The 25,349-nt window shown below is 46.4% G+C and overlaps 1 protein-coding gene across 6 annotated transcripts in view; it reads left to right on the forward strand.

Moving 5' to 3' along the window:
• The window catches only part of ANKRD17 (ankyrin repeat domain 17), a 405,562-nt gene that overhangs the window by 323,393 nt on the left and 56,820 nt on the right, over positions 1 to 25,349 (forward strand). For all 6 annotated transcript variants that reach the window (XM_063920096.1, XM_063920092.1, XM_063920091.1 and 3 more), the window contains 2 exons: positions 13,817 to 13,959; positions 14,155 to 14,368. In XM_063920096.1, the coding sequence (XP_063776166.1) occupies positions 13,817 to 13,959; positions 14,155 to 14,368 (357 nt within the window). The remainder of the gene's footprint in view (positions 1 to 13,816; positions 13,960 to 14,154; positions 14,369 to 25,349) is intronic.

Below are 25,349 nucleotides of genomic sequence, written 5' to 3' on the forward strand. Positions count from 1 at the left end.
TATATATATATATAGAAAGCGCTAACCGGTCTGGGCAGTCTTTTTACTTGCTTCAGTACCGGGATAGGCGCTGGGTGTGGGCTGGCAGAACTCCCTCTGTGTCTCTTACAGGCTTTGTTGTGGGTCTGTTTCCTATAGCCCCAGTGTGGTTGTGGGTGTTGGTACGTGTGTGTCGACATGTCTGAGGCTGAATGCTCTTCCCAGGAGGAGGCTGGAGTGGGGACAGAAAATACGGAGAGTGGCCGTGTCGGCACCGCCGACGGATGATTGGGTCAATATATGTTGAGTGTTTTAAACGCAAATGTGACTAAGTTGACTAAGAGGTTTGATAAATCTGAGTCCAAGAACCAGACATGGAGGAAATCCATGGAGGATGCTTTGTCACAAACCCAGACCCCTTCGGGGTCACAGAAATGTGCATTTACCCAGATAACAGATACCGACACGGACTTTGATTCCAGTGTCGACTATAGTGATGCCAGATTACATCCAAAACTGGCTAATAGTATTCAGTACATGATTATATCGATAAAAGACGTACTACATATCACGGAGGACCCTGCTGTGCCTGATACAAGGGTCTGTATGTTTAAAGGAAAGAAACCTGAGGTAACGTTTCCTCCCTCTCATGAACTGAACGCACTTTTTGAAAAGGCTTGGGAAAATCCTGACAAGAAGATACATGTTCCCAAAAGAATTCCAGTGGCATATCCGTTCCCCTCTGGGGACAGGGAAAGGTGGGAGTCAATCCCCACGGTAGACAAAGCTTTATCGCGTCTGTCCAAAAAGGTGGCGCTTCCGTCCTCTGACACGGCAGCCCTAAAGGATCCTGCGGATCGTAAGCAGGAAAATACACTAAAATCCATTTATGTCACTACAGGGTCGCTACTCAGGCCTGCCGTTGCTTCGGCATGGGTGAGTAGCGCTATTGAAAAGTGGGCAGATAACTTGTCATCTGAGATAGATACCCTAGACAGGGATAGTGTGCTTTTGACTCTGGGTCACATCAGGGACGCTGCAGCATATTTAAAAGAAGCTGTAAGGAATGTTGGCCTTTTGGGATCAAGGGCCAATGCCATGGCAGTCTCAGCAAAGAGAGCATTGTGGATTCATCAATGGAATGCTGATGCTGACTCTAAGAAGGCGATTGAGTCTACCGTTTAACGGTAGGGTCTTGTTTGGTGACTGCCTCACTGACCTGGTGTTAAAGGCTACCGCGGGTAAGTCTTCATTTTTACCTTTTGTTCCTGCACAGCAGAAGAATTCGCCTCATTATCAGATGCAGTCCTTTCGGCCCAATAAATTCAAAAAAGGACGTCGGTCCTCCTTCCTTGCTGCGAGGGGGAGAGGAGGGGGAAAAAGGTCACAGGCTGTGGCAAGTTCCCAAGAGCAGAAGTCCTCTTCGGCTTCTACCAAATCCACCGCATGACGCTGGGGCTCCTCTGCGGGAGTCGGCACCGGTGGGGGCACGTCTCCAACTCTTCGGTCAGGTGTGGGTGCACTCGGACCTGGATCCTTGGATAGTAGAAATAGTAACCCAAGGATACAGATTGGAGTTTCAAGACGTGCCCCCTCACCGATTTTTCAAGTCGGCCTTACCAGCTTCTCTTCTAGAAAGAGAAATAGTAAGCGCTGCGATACTAAAGTTGTGTCAAAATCAGGTAATTGTCGCCGTGCCCCCGTCACAACAGGGGGAAGGCTTTTATTCGAGCCTGTTTGTAGTCCCGAAGCCGGATGGCTCAGTCAGACCGATTCTGAACCTAAAATCCCTCAATTTCTTTCTAAAAAAATTCAAATTCAAGATGGAATCTCTCCGAGCAGTGATCTCCAGTCTGGAAGAGGGGGATTTTATGGTGTCGGTCGACATAAAAGATGCCTACTTGCATGTCCCCATATATCCTCCAAATCAGGCTTACCTGAGATTTGCTGTGCAGGATTGTCATTACCAATTTTAGACGTTGCCGTTTGGTCTGTCCACGGCTCCGAGGATTTTCACCAAAGTAATGGCGGAAATGATGGTTCTCCTGCGCAAGCAGGGAATCACAATTATCCCGTACTTGGACGATCTCCTCATAAAGGCGAGGTCCAAGGAGCAATTGCTGAAGAATGTTGCCCTTTCACTGACGATTCTGCAACAACATGGTTGGCTCCTAAATTTACCAAAATCCACAGTTGGATCCGACGACACGGCTGTCGTTCCTGGGTATGATTCTGGATACAGAATTGCAGAGTTTTTCTTCCAGTTGAAAAAGCTCTGGAAATACAGAACTTGGTAAAACAGATTCTGAAACCGGCAAAGGTGTCAGTTCTTCGATGCACTCGGTTGCTGGGGAAGATGGTGGCGGCCTACGAGGCCATTCCGTATGGCAGGTTCCATGCCAGGGTGTTTCAGTGGAACCTGTTGGACCAGTGGTCTGGGTCTTACCATGACATGCACCGGAAAATAATTCTATCTCCCAGGACCAGAATCTCCCTTCTGTGGTGGCTGCACAGTTTTCACCTTCTGGAGGGATGCAGGTTCGGGTTTCAGGATTGGATCCTGGTGACCACAGATGCAAGCTTCCGAGGCTGGGGAGCAATCACACAGGGAAGAAACTTTCAGGGAAAGTGGTCAAGCCAGGAAGCTTGTCTACACATAAACATTCTGGAATTAAGAGCCATTTACAACGGCATACTGCAAGCAGAACATCTTCTTCGAGGTCTGCCTGTCTTGATTCAGTCAGACAACGTGACAGCGGTGGTGTACATAAACAGCCAAGGCGGAACAAGGAGCAGAGCGACGATGGCTGAGGCCACGAAGATTCTTCGCTGGGCGTAAAGACATGCCAGCGCTCTGTCAGCAGTCTTCATTCCAGGAGTGGACAACTGGGAAGCAGACTTCCTCAGCAGACACTATCTCTATCCAGGAGAGTGGGGTCTTCATCAAGAGGTCTTTGCAGAAGTGACAAGTCGTTGGGGATTTCCTCAAGTAGACATGATGGCGTCCCGCCTCAACAAGAAACTTCAGAGATATTGTTCCAGGTCAAGGGACTCTCAAGCGATAGCGGTGGATGCCCTAGTGACACCGTGGGTGTTTCTGTCGGTATATGTGTTCCCTCCACTTCCACTCATTCCAAAGGTGATAAAAATTATAAGAACAACAAGGGTTCAGGCGATCCTCATTGTTCTGGATTGGCCAAAAAGGGCCTGGTATCCAGATCTTCAGGAGTTGCTCATAGAAGATCCCTAGCCGGGAGGACCTGTTACAACAGGGGCCGTGCGTGTATCAGGACTTACCGCGGCTGCATTTGACGGCGTGGCGGTTGAACGCCAAATCCTAGCCCGAAAGGGTATTCCCAGTGAAGTCATTCCCACACTACTTCAGGCTAGAAAAGAAGTAACGGCAAAGCATTACCACCGTATTTGGAGGAAATGTGTGTCTTGGTGTGAATCCAAGAAGGCTCCTACGGAAGAATTTCACCTGGGGCGTTTGCTCCATTTCCTACAAGCAGGTGTGGATGCGGGCCTAAAGTTAGGCTCTATTAAAGTACAGATTTCGGCCTTGTCGATCTTTTTTTCAGAAAGAATTGGCTTCTCTTCCAGAAGTTCAGACTTTCGTAAAAGACATCCAACCTCCATTTTTGCCTCCTGTGGCACCGTGGGATCTTAATGTGGTGTTGCAATTCTTGCAATCACATTGGTTTGAACCTTTGCGCAAGGTTGAGTTAAAATTCCTTACTTGGAAAGTAGTCATGTTGTTGGCCTTGGCGTCCGCAAGGCGAGTGTCTGAGTTGGCGGCTTTGTCTCACAAAAGCCCCTATTTAATTTTCCATGCTGATAGAGCGGAGTTGAGGACTCAAAACCACTTTCGGTAGAAATTGCTGACTTCTTTTCACGTGAACCAGCCTATTGTGGTGCCAGTGGCTACTGATGCCTTGGCGGATTCTAAGTCTCTCGATGTGGTCAGAGCTTTGAAAGGTCTATGTCGCCAGAACGGCTCAGATTAGGAAAACAGGCTCTGTTTGTCCTGTGGGCTCCCAACAAGATTGGGGCTCCTGCTTGTAAGCAGACTATTGCGCGCTGGATTTGTAATACGATCCAGCAGGCTCATTCTATGGCAGGATTGCCGTTACCGAAATCGGAGAAAGCCCATTCTACCAGGAAGGTGGGCTCATCCCGGGCGGCTGCCCGTGGAGTCTCGGCGTTACAACTTTGCCAGAGCTTCTACTTGGTCGGGATCAAACACCTTTGCAAAGTTTTACAAGTTTGATACCCTTGGCTGAGGAGGACCTCTTGTTTGGTCAATCAATGCTGCAGAGTCATCCGCACTCTCCCGCCCGTTCTAGAGCTTTGGTATAAACCCCATGGTTCTTGAAGCATCCCCAGCATCCTCTAGGACGTATGAGAAAATAGGATTTTAATATCTACCGGTAAATCCTTTTCTCCTAGTCCGTAGAGGATGCTGGGCGCCCGTCCCAGTGCGGGCTGTATCTGCAGTTTGGTTATTGTTACGCTCATGTTGTGTTGAGTTCAGTCAATCTGTGACTGTTGTTGGTCATGCCGTTGCATGCGTTGTTTGTTGAATGCCATGTTGTACGGCGTGTTGGAAGTGTGAGCTGGTATGCATCTCACCTTAGTTTAATATAATTAAATAAATCCTTTTCCTTGAAATGTCCGTCTCCCTGGGCACAGTTCCTATAACTGGAGTCTGGAGGAGGGGCATAGAGGGAGGAGCCAGTTCACACCCATTCAAAGTCTTACAGTGTGCTCATGTCTCCTGCAGATCCGTCTATACCCCATGGTTCTTGAAGCATCCCCAGCATCCTCTACGGACTGAGAGAAAAGGATTTACCGGTAGGTATTAAAATCCTATTTTCTTCCACTGAGTGTGCTGGCTCCTCCCCTCTATGCCCTTTCCCACAGGCAGTTTAGAAAAAGTGCCCTCAGGAGAGGATGCACACTCTGGGAGCTCCAGAGGAATTTTCTTCAGTTTTATTTTAAACTTTATTATTTTAGGTATACTACTGTCTGGGCAACAGTATACCTGCACCGTGGGAGTTAAATGGGGGACGGTCACCGGCCTCTGTAAGGCGTCAGAGCCGCTTCCCCGCTGCAGGACCACCGTCCTGAGGGGTGGTTGTTCCATGGGGCACTGCGGCTTTGCGGTCACAACCACAGCACGCCGCACACCCCTAATGCTGCCTGAAGGTGAGAAGAGTGAGGAGTACAAACTATGGGCCCTGCTAGGGGGGTCCCCTGATACTTGATGCGGCGCAACACAGATGCGGCATACGGGACCCTCCACGGGGGGGACCCGCTATAGCCCCCTGGTGTACACTGGCAGAAGTGGTGTGAACTAGCAGTAATGTGATGTTTTACACTGAAAAGGGAGACTTTGCCGGTATAAATAACTGCATAAGCTCCGGTTGCATTATAGGGGACGGAGCTTCCTCAGAGCGGGAACAGCAGCGGTTTGGCGCCTTCCTCTGCTTACAGCTGCAGCAGCAAGGGCACACAAGCTCCTTCAGACACTCATACACGATAGGGGTGTATATAAAGAGGGAAGTCTGCAATTATACACACTATAGTGTCCTAAAAAGGACAATACTCCGGTGTTACACTGTGATAAACAGCCTGCGGTCTCACTGGGTCTGACAGGCTTGGGTGTGCTGTCCTCTCTCTATCACTTTGTCTCCTTCTCACATGCAGTGAAGGCAGGCTTGCTATGTAATACTTGTCTGTGAGAAATGTGTGCGAGATTGTTGTCTACTGGAAACATGGTAAAACACCAATTATGCTTTGTATATCCCACCTGATTCTCTCCCTGTACGACTGGTGTTCTCTCATGTGAACAATGCAATCCTCCCAAGTTAGTGAGCAGACTGGGGAAAAGGGTCAGGAGTCATCCTGGCTCGGTGCCATACAGCTCACTGCTAATAACCAGAAGAGACAATAACTGCAGCAGGCGGTAACAGACCTAGCTGCAAGGGAAACAGTCCCCCTCCCTAGTTCAGGGCCACTGAAGCGTGGGCTACCTGATTTACTCTCAGAATCTGAGGTTGAGGTACAGGAGGAGGGGGAGGATTTAGATCCTACTACTGTGGAATCCACTTAGGCACATATTCAGCCCCTCAGACTTGCTCTCAGGGATGTTTTAAAACTCCCATTTAGGGGACGCTGCAACTCCGCAGTAGTTTTTCCTAGCACAGAAAAAGCTCAGTGTCACATTTCCTGATTCTCCTAAATCAGATTAAATTTTTAGGCAAGCCCGGAAAAATCCTGATAAATATCAGGTTACAAGGTGGTTGTTACACATTTTCCCATTTACAATAGTAGCTATAGCTCAGTTGGCTAATTCCAGGATCCACCGAGCGCAAGGTCCAGGGTTCAAGTCCAGCTTTGGACCAGATATTCATCCTTCCAAAAGGATAATTAAAAAAAAAATGGACACCCCAGCTGTAGACGTATCAGTCTCCCGCCTCTCAAAGAAGGTTGTGTTACCTGCTCCTGGCTCCTTTCAACTAAAGGACCCTGGGGATAGGAAAATAGTAACTACACTAAAAGTCTGTTTTACACTGCAGCTGGCGTATCTCACAAAGGCCTGTGATAGGTTACTGGATGTCTCATGCCATCCATACCTGGGCGACTCAAATTCAAGAGGCCCTTGCATGGGTCATATCCCTACGATGACCCTCATAAGACATTCAAGACACTGCACGTGTCCTGTGTGACTCTCCCTAGAAGATAGGCACTATAAATGCTAGGACTACTACCATGGCAGTGTCGACGCGCAGAGCTTTATGGCTGCGTCAGTGGAATGCGGACGCGGTCTCCACGCGCTTTGTGAAGTCTCCCTTTCTCAAGGGAGTGGCTATTCGGGGTTTAATTAGATACATGGATTTCTAGGGTTACTGCAGGAAAATCCACGTTTCTCCCCTCTGTGACCCCGCCGACTAGATGTTCCTGCCGGGGCCGTCTACCTAGTCCTTTCGATCTACCAGATTCAGATCGAGAGCCAGAGGTTCCTCCAATGCAGCATGAGGCACCAGAGGTAAGACAAGAAAACCAGCTGCGGCTGGTTCTCAGGAATCCTAAAGTCTCAGCAGGACTGTGCCCCCCCCCCCCCCCCCCATCCTGAGGGGATCTCGAGGTGGTAGCTTGTCTGAGTCACTTTAGCCGCATCTGGGAAGTCTCCTGTCAGGATACCTGGGTAAAGACCTTATTTCCCAGGGCTACAAGCTGGAGTTTGACAGCGCTTTTCCCCAACGATTTTTCAAACAAACTTTCTGGTTTTGGAGGATACACAAGTTATGCTGCAACAGACCATCCTACAGTTGGTCTAGTCCCATGTCATTGTTCCAGTGCCACTACAACAACAGGGAAAGGGTTACTACTCCAACCGGTGTGTGGTACCGAAACCGGACGGTTCAGTACGGCCCATTCTGATAATAAAATCCTTGGACCTTACCCAAAGGTTTTCAAGTTCAAGAGGAAATCCTTGCAATCAGTGATTGCGGGTCTGAGAGTTCATGGTTTCTCTGGATATAAAGGACGCTTATCTCTATATCCCAATTGGCCGCCTCACCAGGTTTACCTGCGGATTGCCCTGCTGAACAATCGCTAACAGTTCCAGGTGCTGTCCTCCGGCCTGTTCAGTATTCATGAAGGTAGTGGCGGAGATGACTTGCTCCAGGGGGTTAATATTGTCCCTTACCTGGACGATCTCTTGATAAAATAAATCCATGGAGCTTCTACTGCTCAATATAGACTACACTATTCAGCTGCAGTCACAACGTGGGTGGATCCTCATTTTACAGAAGTCCCAACTGGAGCCTACTCAGCGGCTCCTGTTCCTGGAATGTTTCTGGACTCTGTGGCTCAGAAAGTGTTCCTCCCGGAGGCCAAAGTAAAGTCAGTCCAGAAGATGCTCCAACTGGTCCTTCGACTTACTCGGACATACATCCATCTTTGCATAAAATTCTTGAACGATGGTAGCCTCTTACGAGGCCATTTCATACGATACCAGAATATTTCAATTGGAACTCCCGAACAAGCGGTCCGGATCACATTTTCAGATGCACCGGATAATACGTCTGTCACTTCAGGCCAGGATCTCCCTCTTGCTACAGTCTTCAAACCTCCTGGGAGGTTGCAGTTTCAGGATTGGATCCTCCTCACGACAGATTTGAGTCTGAGAAGATAGAGAGCTGTCACCCAAGGGGATCAGTTCCAGGGCAGATGGTCAGCCCACGAAGCCCTACTCCCAATCGCCATTCTGGAACTTTGGGCGGTCTACAATGATCTGCTTCAAGCCCCTCCTTTGCTCAGGGATTGGGCGATCCAAGTTCAGTCGAACAATGCCACGGCGGTGGCTTACATAAATCGACAAGGAAGGACAAAAAGCAGAGCCTGCATGCAAGAAGTGTCAAAGATACTTCTGTGGGCAAAAAGAATCACAAGAGCAATGTCCACCATCTTCATTCCGATGTTGAACCACTAAGAAGCAAACTTCCTGAGTCTTCATGATCTCCACCCGGGAGAGTGGAGTCTCCACCAACAGGTGTTTTGACAGATCGACTTGTGGGGCTACCCACAGATAGGCATGATGGCTTCGTGACTCAACAAGAAGCTTCGCTTGTATTGCTCCAGAACTGGGGACCGTCAGGCGAGGGCAATAGATGCGCTAACGTCTCCTTGGCCTTACCGGCTGGTCAACCTGTTCCCTTCGATTCCATTGCTCCCGCGGGTGCTTAAGCGAATCGGGAATCCGGGTGTCTGGGCACTTCTGATTGCCCCGGATTAGCCTCGGAGGGTGTGGTACGCGGATCTTCTGGACATGTCCGTCGCAGACACTTGGCCTCTGACAATGAGAAGAGATCTTCTGCAACAAGGACCGTTCGTCTACCGGGGCTTACGACGGCTGCGTTTGATGGCATGGTGGTTGAGCGGAACTTCCTAGCTCACATCGAGTTTTCCAAAAAGGTTATTGCAACCAGGGTTCAGGCCTAAATTCCTGTAATGTCAAACACTATCATCATATCTGGAGAAAATGTCTCCTGGAACGCACATATCCACCTGCAGAGTTACACTTAGGATGTTTCTTACGTTTCCTGCAGGCTGGTGTGGATAACTGCTTTCGTATGGGTTCTATTAAGGTACAGGTTTCAGCTCTCAAGAAGTTGACAGTGTTGCCAGAAGTTCAGACCTTCTTGCAAGGAGTTCTCCACATACAACCTCCATTTGTGCCGCCCACGACACCCTGGGACTGAATGCGGTGTTGGATTTTCTACAGTCCTCCGGGTTTGAACCATCAATGCCGGTAATGTTGCTGGCCCTGGCTTCTGGTAGGCGTGTCTCTGAATTGGGGGCCTTATCATATAGAAGTCCCTACTTCGTCTGAGGACTGAGCTCAGGAGTAGACAACAGTTCCTGCCGAGGGTTGTTTCTGCATTCCACTTGAATCGACCTATTGTAGTCCCGTCAAGTTCCGGTACATCTGCTCCTCCGGAGTCCTTAGATGCTGTGAGAGCCTTGAGGTTCTATGTAAAGAGAGCAGCTCAGATCAGAAAGACTGATTCCTTGTTCGTGCTATATGATGTGCAGAAAAAGAGTTGCCCTGCTTCAAAGCAATCCATTTTTCGTTGGATTAGGTTGACTATCCAACGGGCCTCTGTGTTGGCAGCCATGCATGTTCCACAGTCTCTGAAGGCCCACTCTACAAGTTCAGCGGGGTCTTCCTGGGCGGTTGCCTGTGGAGTCTCGGCCTTGCAACTGGGCCGAGCTGCTACCTGATCGGGGAAGAACACCTTTGTGAAGTTCTGCAATTTGGATACCCAGTTTGTGCAGGAGGTACTGCAGGCGTCTCCGCACGTTCTCGCCCATTCTGGATGCTTTGGGACGTCCCTATCGTAATAAGTAAACCCCAGTATCCCTTATGGATGCTAGAGAGAACTGGATTTTAATACCTACTAGTAAATCCCTTTCTCGTAGTCCATAAGGGATACTGGGTGCCTGCCTCAGTGCGTTGAATTCTCTGCAGGTTTTTCTTTTCCAAAAAGTTACCTGTTCAGCTATTGCTGTTTCGTTCCAGCAGTTGCTGGTTGTTTTATGTTAGTGGTGTGTGAATCTCACCACTCGTTATGTTCCTTCTCTCAAGTATGTCCTTTCTCCGGGCACTATTTTGCTTAACTGCTTGTGGGAGGGGACATAGAGGGGAGGAGCCAGCACACCCAGTTGAAGAAATTTTAAAGTGCACAGGCTCCTTTGGACCCCTTCTATGCCCCCATCGTAATAAGTAAACCCAGTATCCTTTATGGACTACTAGAAAGTTATTTACCGGTAGGTATTAAAATCCCGTTTTGCTCTTCTGTGCATTTACTTCAGTGTGTAATAAAAACCCATTTGTTGTCCTTACCTTATGGCTTATCTGTTTAATGTCACTGATGTACCTATGATGGCATTTTAAATTTAGTTATTTAAAAAATTTCCACATAAACAAAAAATCCCAAACTTAAGTTTGCTCCCAATACCAATTTGCCCTGTTGGGACTATCTCTGGCCCAACAAAAATACCAAATACCCGTAGATCACATGCAGTTTTCTCCTCTAGCGGTAGTCTTTAGTAGATCCACAATATATTTAACAAGATAGTATGAGCTTTCAGTTTCTTTTTATTTTATTTGAGGTATGTCTTGCATGTTTTTTTTTTGTTGTTTCCCCCCCCCGAAACTGATCATGTTTGAAATGATGCTACTTATCCTAATACAGACCGCTATATAGACAGACACACGCACATTGGTTTGCAGACGTATTCATCCACCTAAATAGTAACCAGATTTATGTGAAGCAATCTTTGTAAGTGTCATTTGTATTAAAGACCATATTAAAAATTCAAAATGCTGCTTGCATAAGAAGTAAACTCCTCTGCGTCGGAATCTCCATGTTTACACATATAAAGGATATTTGAATTACCTGTGAATCATTAAATAAGGTCAGCTTTTATGTATAAAAGACCCTCTAATTCAAATAACATCGGTTATACTGTGAATCTGAAGGTGTGAAAATGAAGGCCAAGCAGCATTCTGAGAAAGATATCAGTATAGATCTTTACAAGACTGAGTAGAGAAGGGTGTCCCTCAAAACTCAACGTTGGAGCAATGAGTGGACTTGAGGGAAGCTAGAGAGACTTAATACTACTTTGAAAGAGATATATGGGTAGCTTCTAAAACAGATAAGTGGTAGTGTTGCCCATAGCAATCAATCAGATTTTTTCTGTTTTTTGAATGTAATGGCGAAATAGGAATTTTATACTTGCCGTAAAAACTTTCTCTGAATCCATATGGGGGTCACTCCTGTACCTTGGGGTATAGTTTTTGGGGCATAGGGCACTAGTGCTGAAGCAGGGCACAACTACAGTGAAGATTTGTTGGCCTCTGTCTTCTCTCACTCTATGCCCTTCCCGTGTGCAGTAGTTATTGCACATAAAATATTGTGACGTCATGGACAGAAGAACAACGCAGCTCTGTTCCAGTGAGGCTCCTTGCCGAATCACCCAGGAAGCGCTCACAACCTGGTGGAATAAGGCTTGAGGGAATGGTGGCTATGAACCATCACAAATTAGACTGTTTCAAAGCAGGCAAACTTCTTATGGTTGTGGTAGAAGCTTAAAAGGACACAAATGAAAACAAGCAAACTATGCTGCTTAAAAGAAGAAAAACTTTCCTTAGGAACTTCACTTCGGGCAGGATGGAAACTAGCTTGATAGACCACAGAAATCTGACCTGGCACCGTTCCATACAAATGTTATCTACCAGCAGAAAAAACACACTCTCATCTTATTCCAGCAGGAGACCAAGGTATATATCTTTAGCTGAGCCAGAATCAGACTGGACTAGGGAAATTATTTTATCCAGTCTTGCGACTCCAGGGTTGCTGTTGCAAGGGTCAGTTGATTTAAAAGAAAAACTGCCTAAATTAGTTTGCCACCCTCTTGTATCATTGCCATGGTTAAACGTCCGCGTCCTGTGGCCAAGTTGAAAGGAATTACTTGGATGAAAAGTAATTGTAACCCCAAAAATATGAGTAGGCTGTGATGGACCTTCCATATGGGTATACTGAAATAAGTCTTAAATATCGAGAAAAGCCAGGAACTCTCCATGTTCCATAGGATTTATGACTTAACCAATAGACCCTGGGTTCCTAAGGAAAACAAATAGGCGGACCAATTGACAGTCTAGATGGTCCATAGTTCGACACCATAGAGTCGACATGATCAAAAGATGTAACGTAGACAGTACTTAAGGTCGTCAGCTTCAATAGGTGGACATGACAGTGGTCAGCACACGTGGTCGACAAAAGTTTTGGGGGGTTTTCAACTTTTGCTTGTTATACCTTTCACATGGTATACGATTGGGAATGGTAACCTGTGCCTAGCGGATCGAGGCACCTTGCCTAAAGTGGCTAACGGGGCGAGCCTGTGAGGATATAAGTTTGCAATAATTGGTCGCATATGATGAAACAGAAAATTACACCCAAAAGAAATTGTGTTGACCCTTTTGTCGACCATTTCCATGTCTAGTTTGGTCCACGGTAGAGTTATTGCAGCACAAATTGCTGAAAAAGTAAATTCTAGCTATGATAGAAAGTTGTTAGAACACAGTACGTCACAGATTGCTCCAAAGCCGCAGACTGGTTAGTGTGCCCATGCTAACATCTGTCCACAGCCGAAAGCGCCTATAATGGGCACATTAACGTCAGAACTGTACAACGAAGCAATGGAAGAAGGTGGCCTGGTCTGGCCACTCAGGTTTTTTTTTTTTTTTTTTAGTGTTGTGGGGTTTTTTTTTTTTTTTTTTTTACATCATGTAAAATGGTAGGTGCGTGTCTGTTGTTTACATGAGGAAAAGGTGCACCGTGGAAAAAGGCATGCCAGTGAAGGCAGTGTGATTCTCTGGGTAATGTTCTGCTGGAAAGCTTTTTGTCCTGGCATTCATGTGAATGTACTTTGATACGTACCAACTACCTAAACATTGTTGCAGATCAAGTACACGTCTTCATGCCAACAGTATTCCCTGATGCTAATGACCTCTTTCAGCAGTTAATGCACCATGCCAAACTGCAAAAATTGTTAAGGAATGGTCTTTTGGGCCATTGTCAAAGAGTTCAACTTGGGTTGACTTGGCCTCCAAATTCCCCAGATGTTAATCCAATCACGCATCTGTAGGATGTACTGGAAAAACATGTCTGAGTCATGGAGAACCACTTACAGGGCTTAAAGGATCTACTGTTGACATTTTGGTGCCAGATATCACAGGACATCTTCAGTGGTCTTGCAGAGTCCATGCCTCGATGGATTAGATATGTTTTGGTGGCACAATGGAGACCTGCACAATATTAGGCAGATGATTTTAATGTGTGATGTGACATAATTTCATAAATGAATAGCCCTGTACCAAACGTGAATACATATGTACTTATCAAAGCCACAGAAACTTCCAATGGATTCCTTTCTTCAATACAGTTTATGGAGTGGAAAAAAGTCTCTGCTCTCTCGCTAGTTTGATCTCAGTCAGAGTGGCGGGCTGCTCAGCTTGCTCTTGTGCCTTCCTTACATGCACCAAATATCCAGGTTAAGGTGTGCAGCATCTTGTTCCTTCCTCCTGTGTACACCATCTGCTGGGCTCCCACCAAATGTGTCTAAGATGTTGTTCAGTGAGGCATCGTTTGATACCATATGAACTTTTTGTGCTAAATATCTTTTACTTGAGTAAGTTTTTCATAAATATAAGGATTAACTTTTTTAATTTGCTAATTTAATATTTTACGTTAATATTTTTTAGGTTGTTGAGTTGCTGTTGGCTCGTGGTGCAAACAAAGAGCATAGAAATGTTTCTGACTATACTCCTCTAAGTTTGGCTGCTTCTGGTGGTTATGTCAATATCATCAAAATCTTGCTTAATGCAGGGGCTGAAATAAACTCAAGGTACGTGGTTTATTTATTATTCATGCTTGCCGCTTGAAAAAAATCTAATTTCTCATTTGTTTTTAAGATAATTGTGATAGATCTGTTTATGTCCAATATGTCCGATCTAGGTGAATTGTAGGATTTCTTTGTCTGACTCCTCAAACTTCCATTTCTCAGTAACTAATAAAGCTTGCCCTATGTTTTCTTCTTCAGAACTGGTAGCAAGTTGGGTATATCTCCTCTGATGTTAGCTGCAATGAATGGTCACACTGCTGCTGTTAAGTTGCTTTTGGACATGGGCTCTGACATCAATGCACAGATTGAAACTAATAGAAACACTGCTCTTACGCTGGCCTGCTTCCAAGGAAGAACTGAAGTGGTTAGTTTGCTTCTTGACAGGAAGGCTAATGTGGAACACAGAGCAAAGGTAAAGAGAACTGGTGGTAATGGAGTTGCATTTAGATGTCGTTAAAAAATGACTTATTTGGCTGTATAACAACTGCTTTATTAGCCTTAAGAGGCCCATATATGAATTGCCCAATTCCCCCCACACACACACCACCAACATGTCAGTTTTGAGGTGAAAAAGGGCAAAGTGATGGAATTTGGGGTTCAAGGTATAGGATAGACATTTTGTGGTACTTGATGAGTGTGACAAGTGTTTTTAGGCTTGCAGGTTGGAGTAGTTACTGTTTACCTCATTTTTTTTTTTTTTTTTCTGTACCCCAAATTAAATTTGAGCACTTATTTTGCTGAAAAAAAACTTGATTTTATAATTTTCCATTTAAAAAAAAAAATCCATTTAACAGCCATTTGACCAAATTTTAGTACCCCAGAAATATATTAAATATGACCTATAATATGCTTCTATACTGTTGTCCTATGTTACCTGTAGTTTAACATAGTTGGTAAGATGTACTAAGCCTTAAAAATTGATATAAAGTGGAGAGTGATAAACCACCAACCAATCAGCTCCTCCTAACTCATTTTTCAAACACAGCCTGTGACATGGCAGTAAGGAGCTGATTGGCTGGTATGTTATCACTCTCCATTTTATCACTTTTTAAGCTTAGTACATCAGGCCCGTTTTGAGGTATAGGCTGATTTCCCCATTTTCACCCTGATTTTTCACTTTTTTTTTTTTTTTTTTTTGCCCAAGTCCCGTTTTCACACGTTTGGAATAGGAGAGGGCGAAAAACTGTAGCGTGCATACCTGCGAAAAGCAATTTTAGCATGATAGAAGAGAAAAATTGCACAAACCATTGCCACAATTTAGCGTCTAATTGGATACGGCCACTTGTCATTATTACATGATTCTCCAGACTTAAGGTTAAACACTGCCAGTCAGAAATGCTCTTTGCACTCTTTTTTTTTTTTTTTTTTTTTTTTTTTTTAATGAACTACTAAACATAAGAGTGGAAGATATACCTTTACAATTGTCATTCCTCATGTATTCTTATGCACTGCCTGTGCTTCTCTTCACATTGTGCAGAGAGATTATGTATGGGGAAGAAGAAGGAGGATTTGACATGTCTAATGGTTGTGTGTATATTCTTAAACTTGCAATTCTATGGGACTGTTGTCAACCTACTGTATGTCTGTATCATCAGAATTTTTGCTTTTAGTCTTTATGTTCTGAGTGGTCACATGAGCGAAGTATCACAATAACCTACGCCCACACAAACCAGTATAATTTAATGACCAAGATGTTAATGGCCTGTAACGTTCTGTTACTAATGTTATGTTTCACAGGTGTCTGGCACCCAGTTATGTTTAGGTAAATTGATTTGACTGCCAATAGGTCAGAAATGGAAGAAGAATATTCAAACTTTTTTTAAATTATCCAGTGGGAATTATTTAAATAAACTGGGAATATACAGACTTTGGCACTGCAAATAAAAATGAAACTCCTCCCATTCTATAAACTTACCCTGCTGGGAGCTCTGTTTTTTTAATTTGTCCCACAGATGGACACCACTTTATCGCTGCCCCTGGCAGTGAGGTTGTTTATTTTGACTTTTATTGTCTTTGAAACTACCACAGTGTATACAGACATCCATATAGTCTATAATGGCTGCAGGGTGCCAGTATTGGGCTGAGTAGGTGCACTTTTTATTTCACCTTCCCTTACTCCTTTTGCATGCTCTATGCAGAACCTCTGGTATTCGGGAATGTGGTCCGTTGGGGGCTTTAGGATTTAGTGTGGGGCGCTTAAGGAAGGAAGCTAAATGCCACTTTCGGGGGAATTCAAATGTTTGAAAAGTCAGTTGAGTGTCTGTTTTTTCTATCTAATAGGAAAAAACAGACACACAACCGACATTTCAAACATTTGAATTCCCCAATACTGTATAAGTCTCTTCTTGATCCTAAAACCAAAATGATCCTTTTGGTCTGTTTCGAGCCTCGTTTCAAGATGTAGTCTCTGTAATCTGTCATAAATGGCTTGGAATGGAACAAGTTTGTAGTCTCCTTGGCATAAAGGATGCCTACTTGCCTGTTTTGATCATAGATGTGCACCAAAGTGATTTGCAATTTGGACTCGTCACTTTTATTTTCAGTCTCTTATCCTTTGGGCTGACGATTAGCGCTGGGTTTTCACAAGATCATGGCAGTTTAGGTAGACTACTTCAGTCTGTTTTGGTTTAGCAGACCAACCTTAATTTTAAGGTTAGTTTCTCTAGCATACGTAAGGGATATTGGGGACACATTAGTACGATGGGGTATAGACGGGGTCCAAAGGAGCAAGTGCACTTTAACTTTCTTCCACTGGGTGTGCTGGCTCCTCCCCTCTATGCCCCCTCCCACAGGCAGTTTAGAAAAAAGTGCACTCAGGAGAGGGTGTATACTCTGCTAGCCTCAGGGTTTTTCTTCATTTTATTTTAAACTTTTGTTTATTTCAGTATGCTGTTTGGGCAACAGCATACCTGCGCCGTGGGAGTTAGGGGAGGGGACGGTCACCGGCCTTGCGAGGTGCAGAGCCGCTTCCCCGCTGCAGGACCACTGTGGGGTTGTTTGTTCAGCGGGGCAGTGCTTCTTGGCTGTTGCAACCGCAGCACTCCGAACACCCCTAACAAAGCCTAAAGGTGATTGTCGGTGGTGAGTACTCACTGGGGGCCCTGCGGGTCTTGGTGCGGGTGAGGCACATGGGTTCCTCTAGGGGGGGGGGGGGGGGCATTTTGGTGCCTTCCTGTGCATAAGCAGCAGCAGCCTCACACAGCTCCTCCAGGATGTCACGTGGATCACTGGTACACTGTGTTTAATTAGGGGGAGAGCCGCTATTTGTGCACAGTTATTATTCCTCAGAGGGAATTGCATTATATAAACATTTCTCACTGTTACGCTAAAACGCTGACAACCTCACTGGGGCTTTGCAGCGTTGGGTGTGCTGGGTCCTCTCTTCCTTGTGTCTCCTCTCACATGCAATACGGCAGGCTTGCATTGTTATCAGTCTCTGTTGTATGTATATTGTGTGTTTTCATAATGGTAAAACAAAAGTTATGCAGTGTATGTCATACCAGATTTTCCCTTCTTTCATCTGGTTCCATATCATGTGAGCAGTGTAGTCAGTCCTCCTAAAAGGCGAGGACCATGAGTGGGAGAGTCATGAGTCCACCTGGCTGGGGGTCAAAACTATGATGTCTGAGATGTCATCTACTGCAAATCCCAACAAAACACAAGAACTGCAAAAAGCAGTAGCAGATCTAGCTGCCAGGGCTGATGTTCCCTAACCCCCCCCCCCCCCCCTTATTCTAATACATGTGCACAAAAAGGTGCTTTACCTGCACTTTTACCAGATTCTGATATACAGGATGATGGGGGGTGGTGGAGATTCCACACCTACACAGGGTATTGAACCCCTCATTTTAGCTATAAGGGATGTGCTAAAGTTCTCCCTAAAGGACGCTGCAAATCAGCAGTGTTTTTCCTACCTCAAGACAAACTGCCACATTTCCTGATTCTAAAGAATTAGATTTATTTAAGCTAGCATGGAAGAATCCAGATAAGAAATATCAGGTGTCAAAACAGTTTTTGCATACATTCCCCTTTGCCTCTGAGGGTAGAAAGGTCTTGGAAGACTCTCCGGCTGTAGACGTCTGTCTCTCACCTCTCTAAGAGGCGGTACCCCCAGCTCCGGGCTCCTTTGCGGTGAAGGACCTGGGGGATAGGAAAATTGAGGCTACACTGAAATCTATTTACATTGCTGCAGGTATATCTCAGAGACCGGTCATTGCAGGTTGCTGGATGACACATGCAATTCACTCCTGGGATACTCAAATTCAGGAGGGTCATTCGGGTGACATGACCCTAGTTACTACGGTGACTTTCCTAAAACACATTCAGGACGCGTTAAGAGTCCTTTGTGACTCCCTAAAAGACATTGGCAATATTAATACTAGTGATGAGCGGGTTCGGTTCCTCGGAAACCGAACCCCCCCGAACTTCACCCATTTTACACGGGTCCGAGGCATACTCTGATTCTCCCGTATGGCTCGGTTAATCCGAGCGAGCCCGAACGTCGTCATCCCGCTGTCGGATTCTCGCGAGATTCGGATTCTATATAAAGAGCCGCACGTCGCCGCCATTTTCACTCGTGCATTGGAAATGTTAGGGAGAGGACGTGGCTGGCGTCCTCTCCGTTTATTAATGTTGCTGCAAATATTTGTGCTTATTGCTTAATTGTGGGGACTGGGGAGCAGCTGTATTATATAGGAGGAGTACAGTGCAGAGTTTTGCTGACCAATGACCACCAGTTTTATCCGTTCTCTGCCTGAAAAACGCTCCATATCTGTGCTCAGTGTGCTGAATATATCTGTGCTCACACTGCTTTATTGTGGGGACTGGGGACAAGCAGTATTATATAGGAGGAGTACAGTGCAGAGTTTTGCTGACAGTGACCACCAGTATATATAGCAGTACGGTACGGAAGGCCACTGCTCTACCTACCTCTGTGTCGTCAAGTATACTATCCATCTAGATTCTATACCTGTGGTGCATTTTAGTTTTGCAGTTTGCTGACAGTGACCACCAGTATATATAGCAGTACGGTACGGAAGGCCACTGCTCTACCTACCTCTGTGTCGTCAAGTATACTATCCATCCATACCTGTGGTGCATTTCAGTTGTGCGCAGTATATATAGTAGTAGGCCATTGCTATTGATACTGGCATATAATTCCACACATTAAAAAATGGAGAACAAAAATGTGGAGGTTAAAATAGGGAAAGATCAAGATCCACTTCCACCTCGTGCTGAAGCTGCTGCCACTCGTCATGGTCGAGACGATGAAATGCCATCAACGTCGTCTGCCAAGGCCGATGCCCAATGTCATAGTAGAGAGCATGTAAAATCCAAAAAACAAAAGTTCAGTAAAATGACCCAAAAATCAAAATTGAAAGCGTCTGATGAGAAGCGTAAACTCGCCAATATGCCATTTACGACACGGATTGGCAAGGAACGGCTGAGGCCCTGGCCTATGTTCATGGCTAGTGGTTCAGATTCACATGAGGATGGAAGCACTCATCCTCTCGGTAGAAAATTGAAAAGACTTAAGCTGGCAAAAGCACAGCAAAGAACTGTGCGTTCTTCTAAATCACAAATCCCCAAGGAGAGTCCAATTGTGTCGGTTGCGATGCCTGACCTTCCCAACACTGGACGGGAAGAGCTTGCGCCTTCCACCATTTGCACGCCCCCTGCAAGTGCTGGAAGGAGCACCCGCAGTCCAGTTCCTGATAGTCAAATTGAAGATGTCACTGTTGAAGTACACCAGGATGAGGATATGGGTGTTGCTGGCGCTGGGGAGGAAATTGACAAGGAGGATTCTGATGGTGAGGTGGTTTGTTTAAGTCAGGCACCCGGGGAGACACCTGTTGTCCGTGGGACGAATATGGCCATTGACATGCCTGGTCAAAATACAAAAAAAATCACCTCTTCGGTGTGGAATTATTTCAACACAAATGCGGACAACAGGTGTCAAGCCATGTGTTGCCTTTGTCAAGCTGTAATAAGTAGGGGTAAGGATGTTAACCACCTAGGAACATCCTCCCTTATAGGTCACCTGGACCGCATTCATCAGAAGTCAGTGACAAGTTCAAAAACTTTGGGTGACAGCGGAAGCAGTCCACTGACCACTAAATCCCTTCCTCTTGTAACCAAGCTCCTGCAAACCACACCACCAACTCCCTCAGTGTCAATTTCCACCTTACTCAGGAAAGCCAATAGTCCTGCAGGCTATGTCACTGGCAAGTCTGACAAGTCCTCTCCTGCCTGGGATTCCTCCGATGCATCCTTGAGTGTAACGCCTACTGCTGCTGGCGCTGCTGTTGTTGCTGCTGGGAGTCGATGGTCATCCCAGAGGGGAAGTCGGAAGACCACTTGTACTACTTCCAGTAAGCAATTGACTGTCCAACAGTCCTTTGCGAGGAAGATGAAATATCACAGCAGTCATCCTGCTGCAAAGCGGATAACTCAGGTCTTGTCAGCCTGGGTGGTGAGAAACGTGTGTCCGGTATCCACCGTTAATTCACAGGCAACTAGAGACTTGATTGAGGTACTGTGTCCCCGGTACCAAATATCATCTAGGTTCCTTTTCTCTAGGCAGGCGATACCAAAAATGTACACAGACGTCAGAAAAAGAGTCACCAGTGTCCTAAAAAATGCAGTTGTACCCAATGTCCACTTAACCACGGACATGTGGGCAAGTGGAGCAGGGCAGACTCAGGACTATGACTTGTGACAGCCCACTGGGTAGATGTATTGCCTCCCGCAGCAAGAACAGCAGCGGCGGCACCAGTAGCAGCATCTTGCAAACGCCAACTCGTTCCTAGGCAGGCTACGCTTTGTATCACTGCTTTCCATAAGAGGCACACAGCTGACAACCTCTTACGGAAACTGAGGAACATCATCGCAGAATGGCTTACCCCAATTGGACTCTCCTGGGGATTTGTGACATCGGACAACGCCACCAATATTGTGCATGCATTACATCTGGGCAAATTCCAGCACGTCCCATGTTTTGCACATGCATTGAATTTGGTGGTGCAGAATTATTTAAAAAACGACAGGGGCGTGCAAGAGATACTGTCGGTGACCCGAAGAATTGCGGGCCACTTTCGGCATTCAGCCACCGCGTGCCGAAGACTGGAGCACCAGCAAACAGTCCTGAACCTGCCCTGCCATCATCTGAAGCAAGAGGTGGAATTCAACCTTCTATATGCTTCAGAGGATGGAGGAGCAGCAAAAGGCCATTCAAGCCTATACATCTGCCCACGATATAGGCAAAGGAGGGGGTAATGCACCTGACTCAAGCGCAGTGGAGAATGATTTCAACGTTGTGCAAGGTTCTGCAACCCTTTGAACTTGCCACACGTGAAGTCAGTTCAGACACTGCCAGCCTGAGTCAGGTCATTCCCCTCATCAGGCTTTTGCAGAAGAAGCTGGAGACATTGAAGAGGAGCTCAAACAAAGCGATTCCGCTAGGCATGTGGGACTTGTGGATGGAGCCCTTAATTCACTTAACAAGGATTCACGGGTGGTCAATCTGTTTAAATCAGAGCACTACATTTTGGCCACCGTGCTCGATCCTAGATTTAAAACCTACGTTGTATCTCTCTTTCCAGAGGTTCAAAGACCTGCTGGTGAGAAAATTGTCAAGTCAAGCGGAACGTGACCCGTCAACAGCTCCTCCTTCACATTCTCCCGCAACTGGGGGTGCGAGGAAAAGGCTAAGAATTCTGAGCCCACCCGCTGGCGGTGATGCAGAGCAGTCTGGAGCGAGTGCTGACATCTGGTCCGGACTGAAGGACCTGCCAACGATTACTGACATGTCGTCTACTGTCACTGCATATGATTCTGTCACCATTGAAAGAATGGTGGATGATTATATGAGTGACCGCATCCAAGTAGGCACGTCAGACAGTCCGTACGTATACTGGCAGGAAAAAGAGGCAATTTGGAGGCCCTTGCACAAACTGGCTTTATTCTAACTAAGTTGCCCTCCCTCCAGTGTGTACTCCGAAAGAGTGTTTAGTGCAGCCACACTCACCTTGTCAGCAATCTGCGTACGAGGTTACTTCCAGAAAATGTGGAGAAGATGATGTTCATCAAAATGAATTATAATCAATTCCTCCGTGGAGACTTTCACCAGCAATTGCCTCCAGAAAGTACACGGGGATCTGAGATGGTGGATTCCAGTGGGGACGAATTAATAATCTGTGAGGAGGGGGTTGTACACAGTGAAAAGGGGTGAGGAATCGGAGGAGGAGGATGAGGTGGACATCTTGCCTCTGTAGAGCCAGTTTGTGCAAGGAGAGATTGATTGCTTCTTTTTTGGTGGGGGCCCAAACCAACCAGTCATTTCAGTCACAGTCGTGTGGCAGACCCTGTAGCTGAAATGATGGGTTCGTTAAAGTGTGCATGTCCTGTTTATACAACATAAGGGTGGGTGGGAGGGCCCAAGGACAATTCCATCTTGCACCTCTTTTTTCTTTAATTTTTCTTTGCATCATGTGCTGTTTGGGTACTATTTTTTTAAGTGCCATCCTGTCTGACACTGCAGTGCCACTCCTAGATGGGCCAGGTGTTTGTGTCGCTTAGCTTAGTCACACAGCGACCTTGGTGCGCCTCTTTTTTTCTTTGCATCATGTGCTGTTTGGGGACTATTTTTTTGAAGTGTCATCCTGCCTGACACTGCAGTGCCACTCCTAGATGGGCCAGGTGTTTGTGTCGGCCACTTGTGTCGCTTAGCTTAGCCATCCAGCGACCTCGGTGCAAATTTTAGGACTAAAAATAATATTGTGAGGTGTTCAGAATAGACTGAAAATGAGAGTAAATTGTGGTTATTGAGGTTAATAATACTATGGGATCAAAATGACCCCCAAATTCTATGATTTAAGCTGTTTTTGAGGGTTTTTTGTAAAAAACACACCCGAATCCGACAAATTTTCAGGGAGGTTTTGGCAAAACGCGTCCGAATCCAAAACACGGCCGCGGAACCAAAACCAAAACACAAAACCCGAAAAATTTCCGGTGCACATCTCTAATTAATACTAGAACCACTGCTATGGCCGTGTCAGCACGCAGAGCCATGTGGTTGCGTAAGTGGATTGCAGACGCGGACTCCAAATGCAATGTGGAATTTCTTCCCTTTATAGGCGAATGGCTTTTCAAGGGCGAATTGGATGCATGGGTCTCCAAAGCTTCTGCTGGCAAATCCTCGTTTCTTCCTTTGGGGGCTCCACCTGCTAGATGTACCTACCCAGGATCGTCTATTCAGTCCTTTAGGTCCACCAGATTTCGATCTAGGGCCAGAGGTGCTTCAAATGCAGCTAGAGGCATTAGGGTAAACCTAAGAGTCCAGCTGTTGCCGGCTCTCAAGAACAGAGCACCAGTTCAGCTCCCGCAAAGACCTCAGCATGACGTTGCCCGCCCACCCCAGGAGGATCTCAAGGTGGGAGCCAGGCTACGTCACTTCAGCCACATTTGGGAGAGTTCCTGCCAGGACGCCTGGGTCAGAGACTTTATTTCTCAGGGTTACAAGCTGGGGTTCGATTGTGCTCATCCCCAACAATTTTTCAAATCAAGCTTACCAGCTTTGGAAAATATGCGTGTTACGCTACTACAGGCCATCACAAAGTTGGTCCGGTCCCAAGTCATTGTTCCAGTTCCTCTGCAACAGCAAAGGAAAGGTTACTACTCCAGTCTGTTCATTGTGCCAAAACCAGACGGGTCTGTGAGGCCAGTTTTAAATCTGAAGTCCTTGAATCCTTGCCTAAAGATTTTCAAATTCAAGATGGAATCTTTGAGAGCAGTGATCGCAGGCCTGGAACGTCAGGAATTTCTAGTGTCCCTGGACATCAAGGACACCTACCTTCATATCCCAATTTGGCCTCCTCATCAGGCCTATCTGAGATTCGCCCTGTTGAACGATCACTACCAGTTCCAGGCGTTACCCTTTGACCTGTTTTCAGCTCCGAGTGTGTTCCCGGAGGTGATGGCGGAAACTATGTTCCAGCTCAGGGTCCAGGGGGTCAATGTGGTCCCTTACGTGGATGATCTTCTGATAAAGGCGAGTTCCTACTGCTCCATATAGAGCACACTATACACCTCCTGTCACACCACAGGTGAATCCTCAATCTACAGAATCCCACCTGCAGCCATCTCAGCGGCTCCTGTTTGTGGGAATGCTACTGGATACTGTAGCACAAAGTGTTCCTCCCAGCGGACAAAGTGAGAACTCTCCAGGAAATGGTTCGCATGGTTCTTCGACCGACTCAGGTTTCCATTCATCTTTGCATAAGATTATTGGGAAAGATGGTAGCCTCGTATGAGGCCATTCCGTATGGACGGTTCTGTGCCAGACCCTTTCAACTGGACATCCTGAACATGTGGTCCTGTTCCCATCTTCAGATGCACCAGATGATTCAACTGTCACCCCGAGCCAGTATTTCACTCCTGTGGTGGCTGCAGTCTTCCAATTTCCAAGAAGGTTGACGCTTTGGAATTCAGGATTGGATTCTCCTCACGACAGTTACGAGTTTGCGAGAATGGGGAGCTGTCACCCAAGGGTTGCAGTTCCAAGGCGGGAGGTTTGCCCAAGAAGCCCTACTTCCGATCAACATACTGGAACTTTGGGCCATCTACAATGCCCCGAGTCAGCCCTCCTTTCTGCTCTGGAATCAAGCAATCCAGGTAGTGTCTGACAACGCCATGGCTGTGGCGTACATCAATCGTCAAGGAGAGACAAAAAGCAGGGTCTGCATGAGAGAAGTATCACGAATACTCCTATGGGCAGAAAGACCTGCAATGGCACTGTTCGCAATCTTCATTCCAGGAGTGGACAACTGGGAAGCAGACTTCCTGAGTCGCCACGATCTCCACCCAGGGGAGTGTGGCCTACATCCTAAAGTGTTTCAGCTGATCATCGACCGGTGGGGTTGCCCCCAAATCGACATGATGGCGTCTCGCCTTAACAAGAATTGCTCCTATTGTCGCAACCAGAGACCCTCAGGTGTGCGCAGTGGATGCGCTGACGTCGCCTTGGCCTTATCAGCTGGTCTACATATTTCCTCCAATTCCATTGATCCCAAAGGTGCTCAAGAGGATCCGGCATCAAGGAGTACAAGTAATTTTGCTTGCCCCGGAGAGCGTGGTACGTGGATCTTCTGGACATGTCCGTCGAAGACCCTTGGCCTCTACCACTCAGAAGAAATCATCTTCAACAAGGACCGTTCGTCTACCCGGACTTAAGGCGTCTTTGTTTGATGGCATGGAGGTTGAGCAGAACATCCTAGCTCACAAGGGCCTTTCCATGGTTCAGGACAGGAAACCTGTGACGTCAAAACGCTATCATCATATCTGGAGGCGATATGTCTTTTGGTGCGAGGAACGCACGTATCCGCCTGCAGTGTTTC

Source organism: Pseudophryne corroboree, chromosome 1, assembly GCF_028390025.1.
Source record: "Pseudophryne corroboree isolate aPseCor3 chromosome 1, aPseCor3.hap2, whole genome shotgun sequence".
Classification (NCBI taxonomy): Eukaryota; Metazoa; Chordata; class Amphibia; order Anura; family Myobatrachidae; genus Pseudophryne; species Pseudophryne corroboree.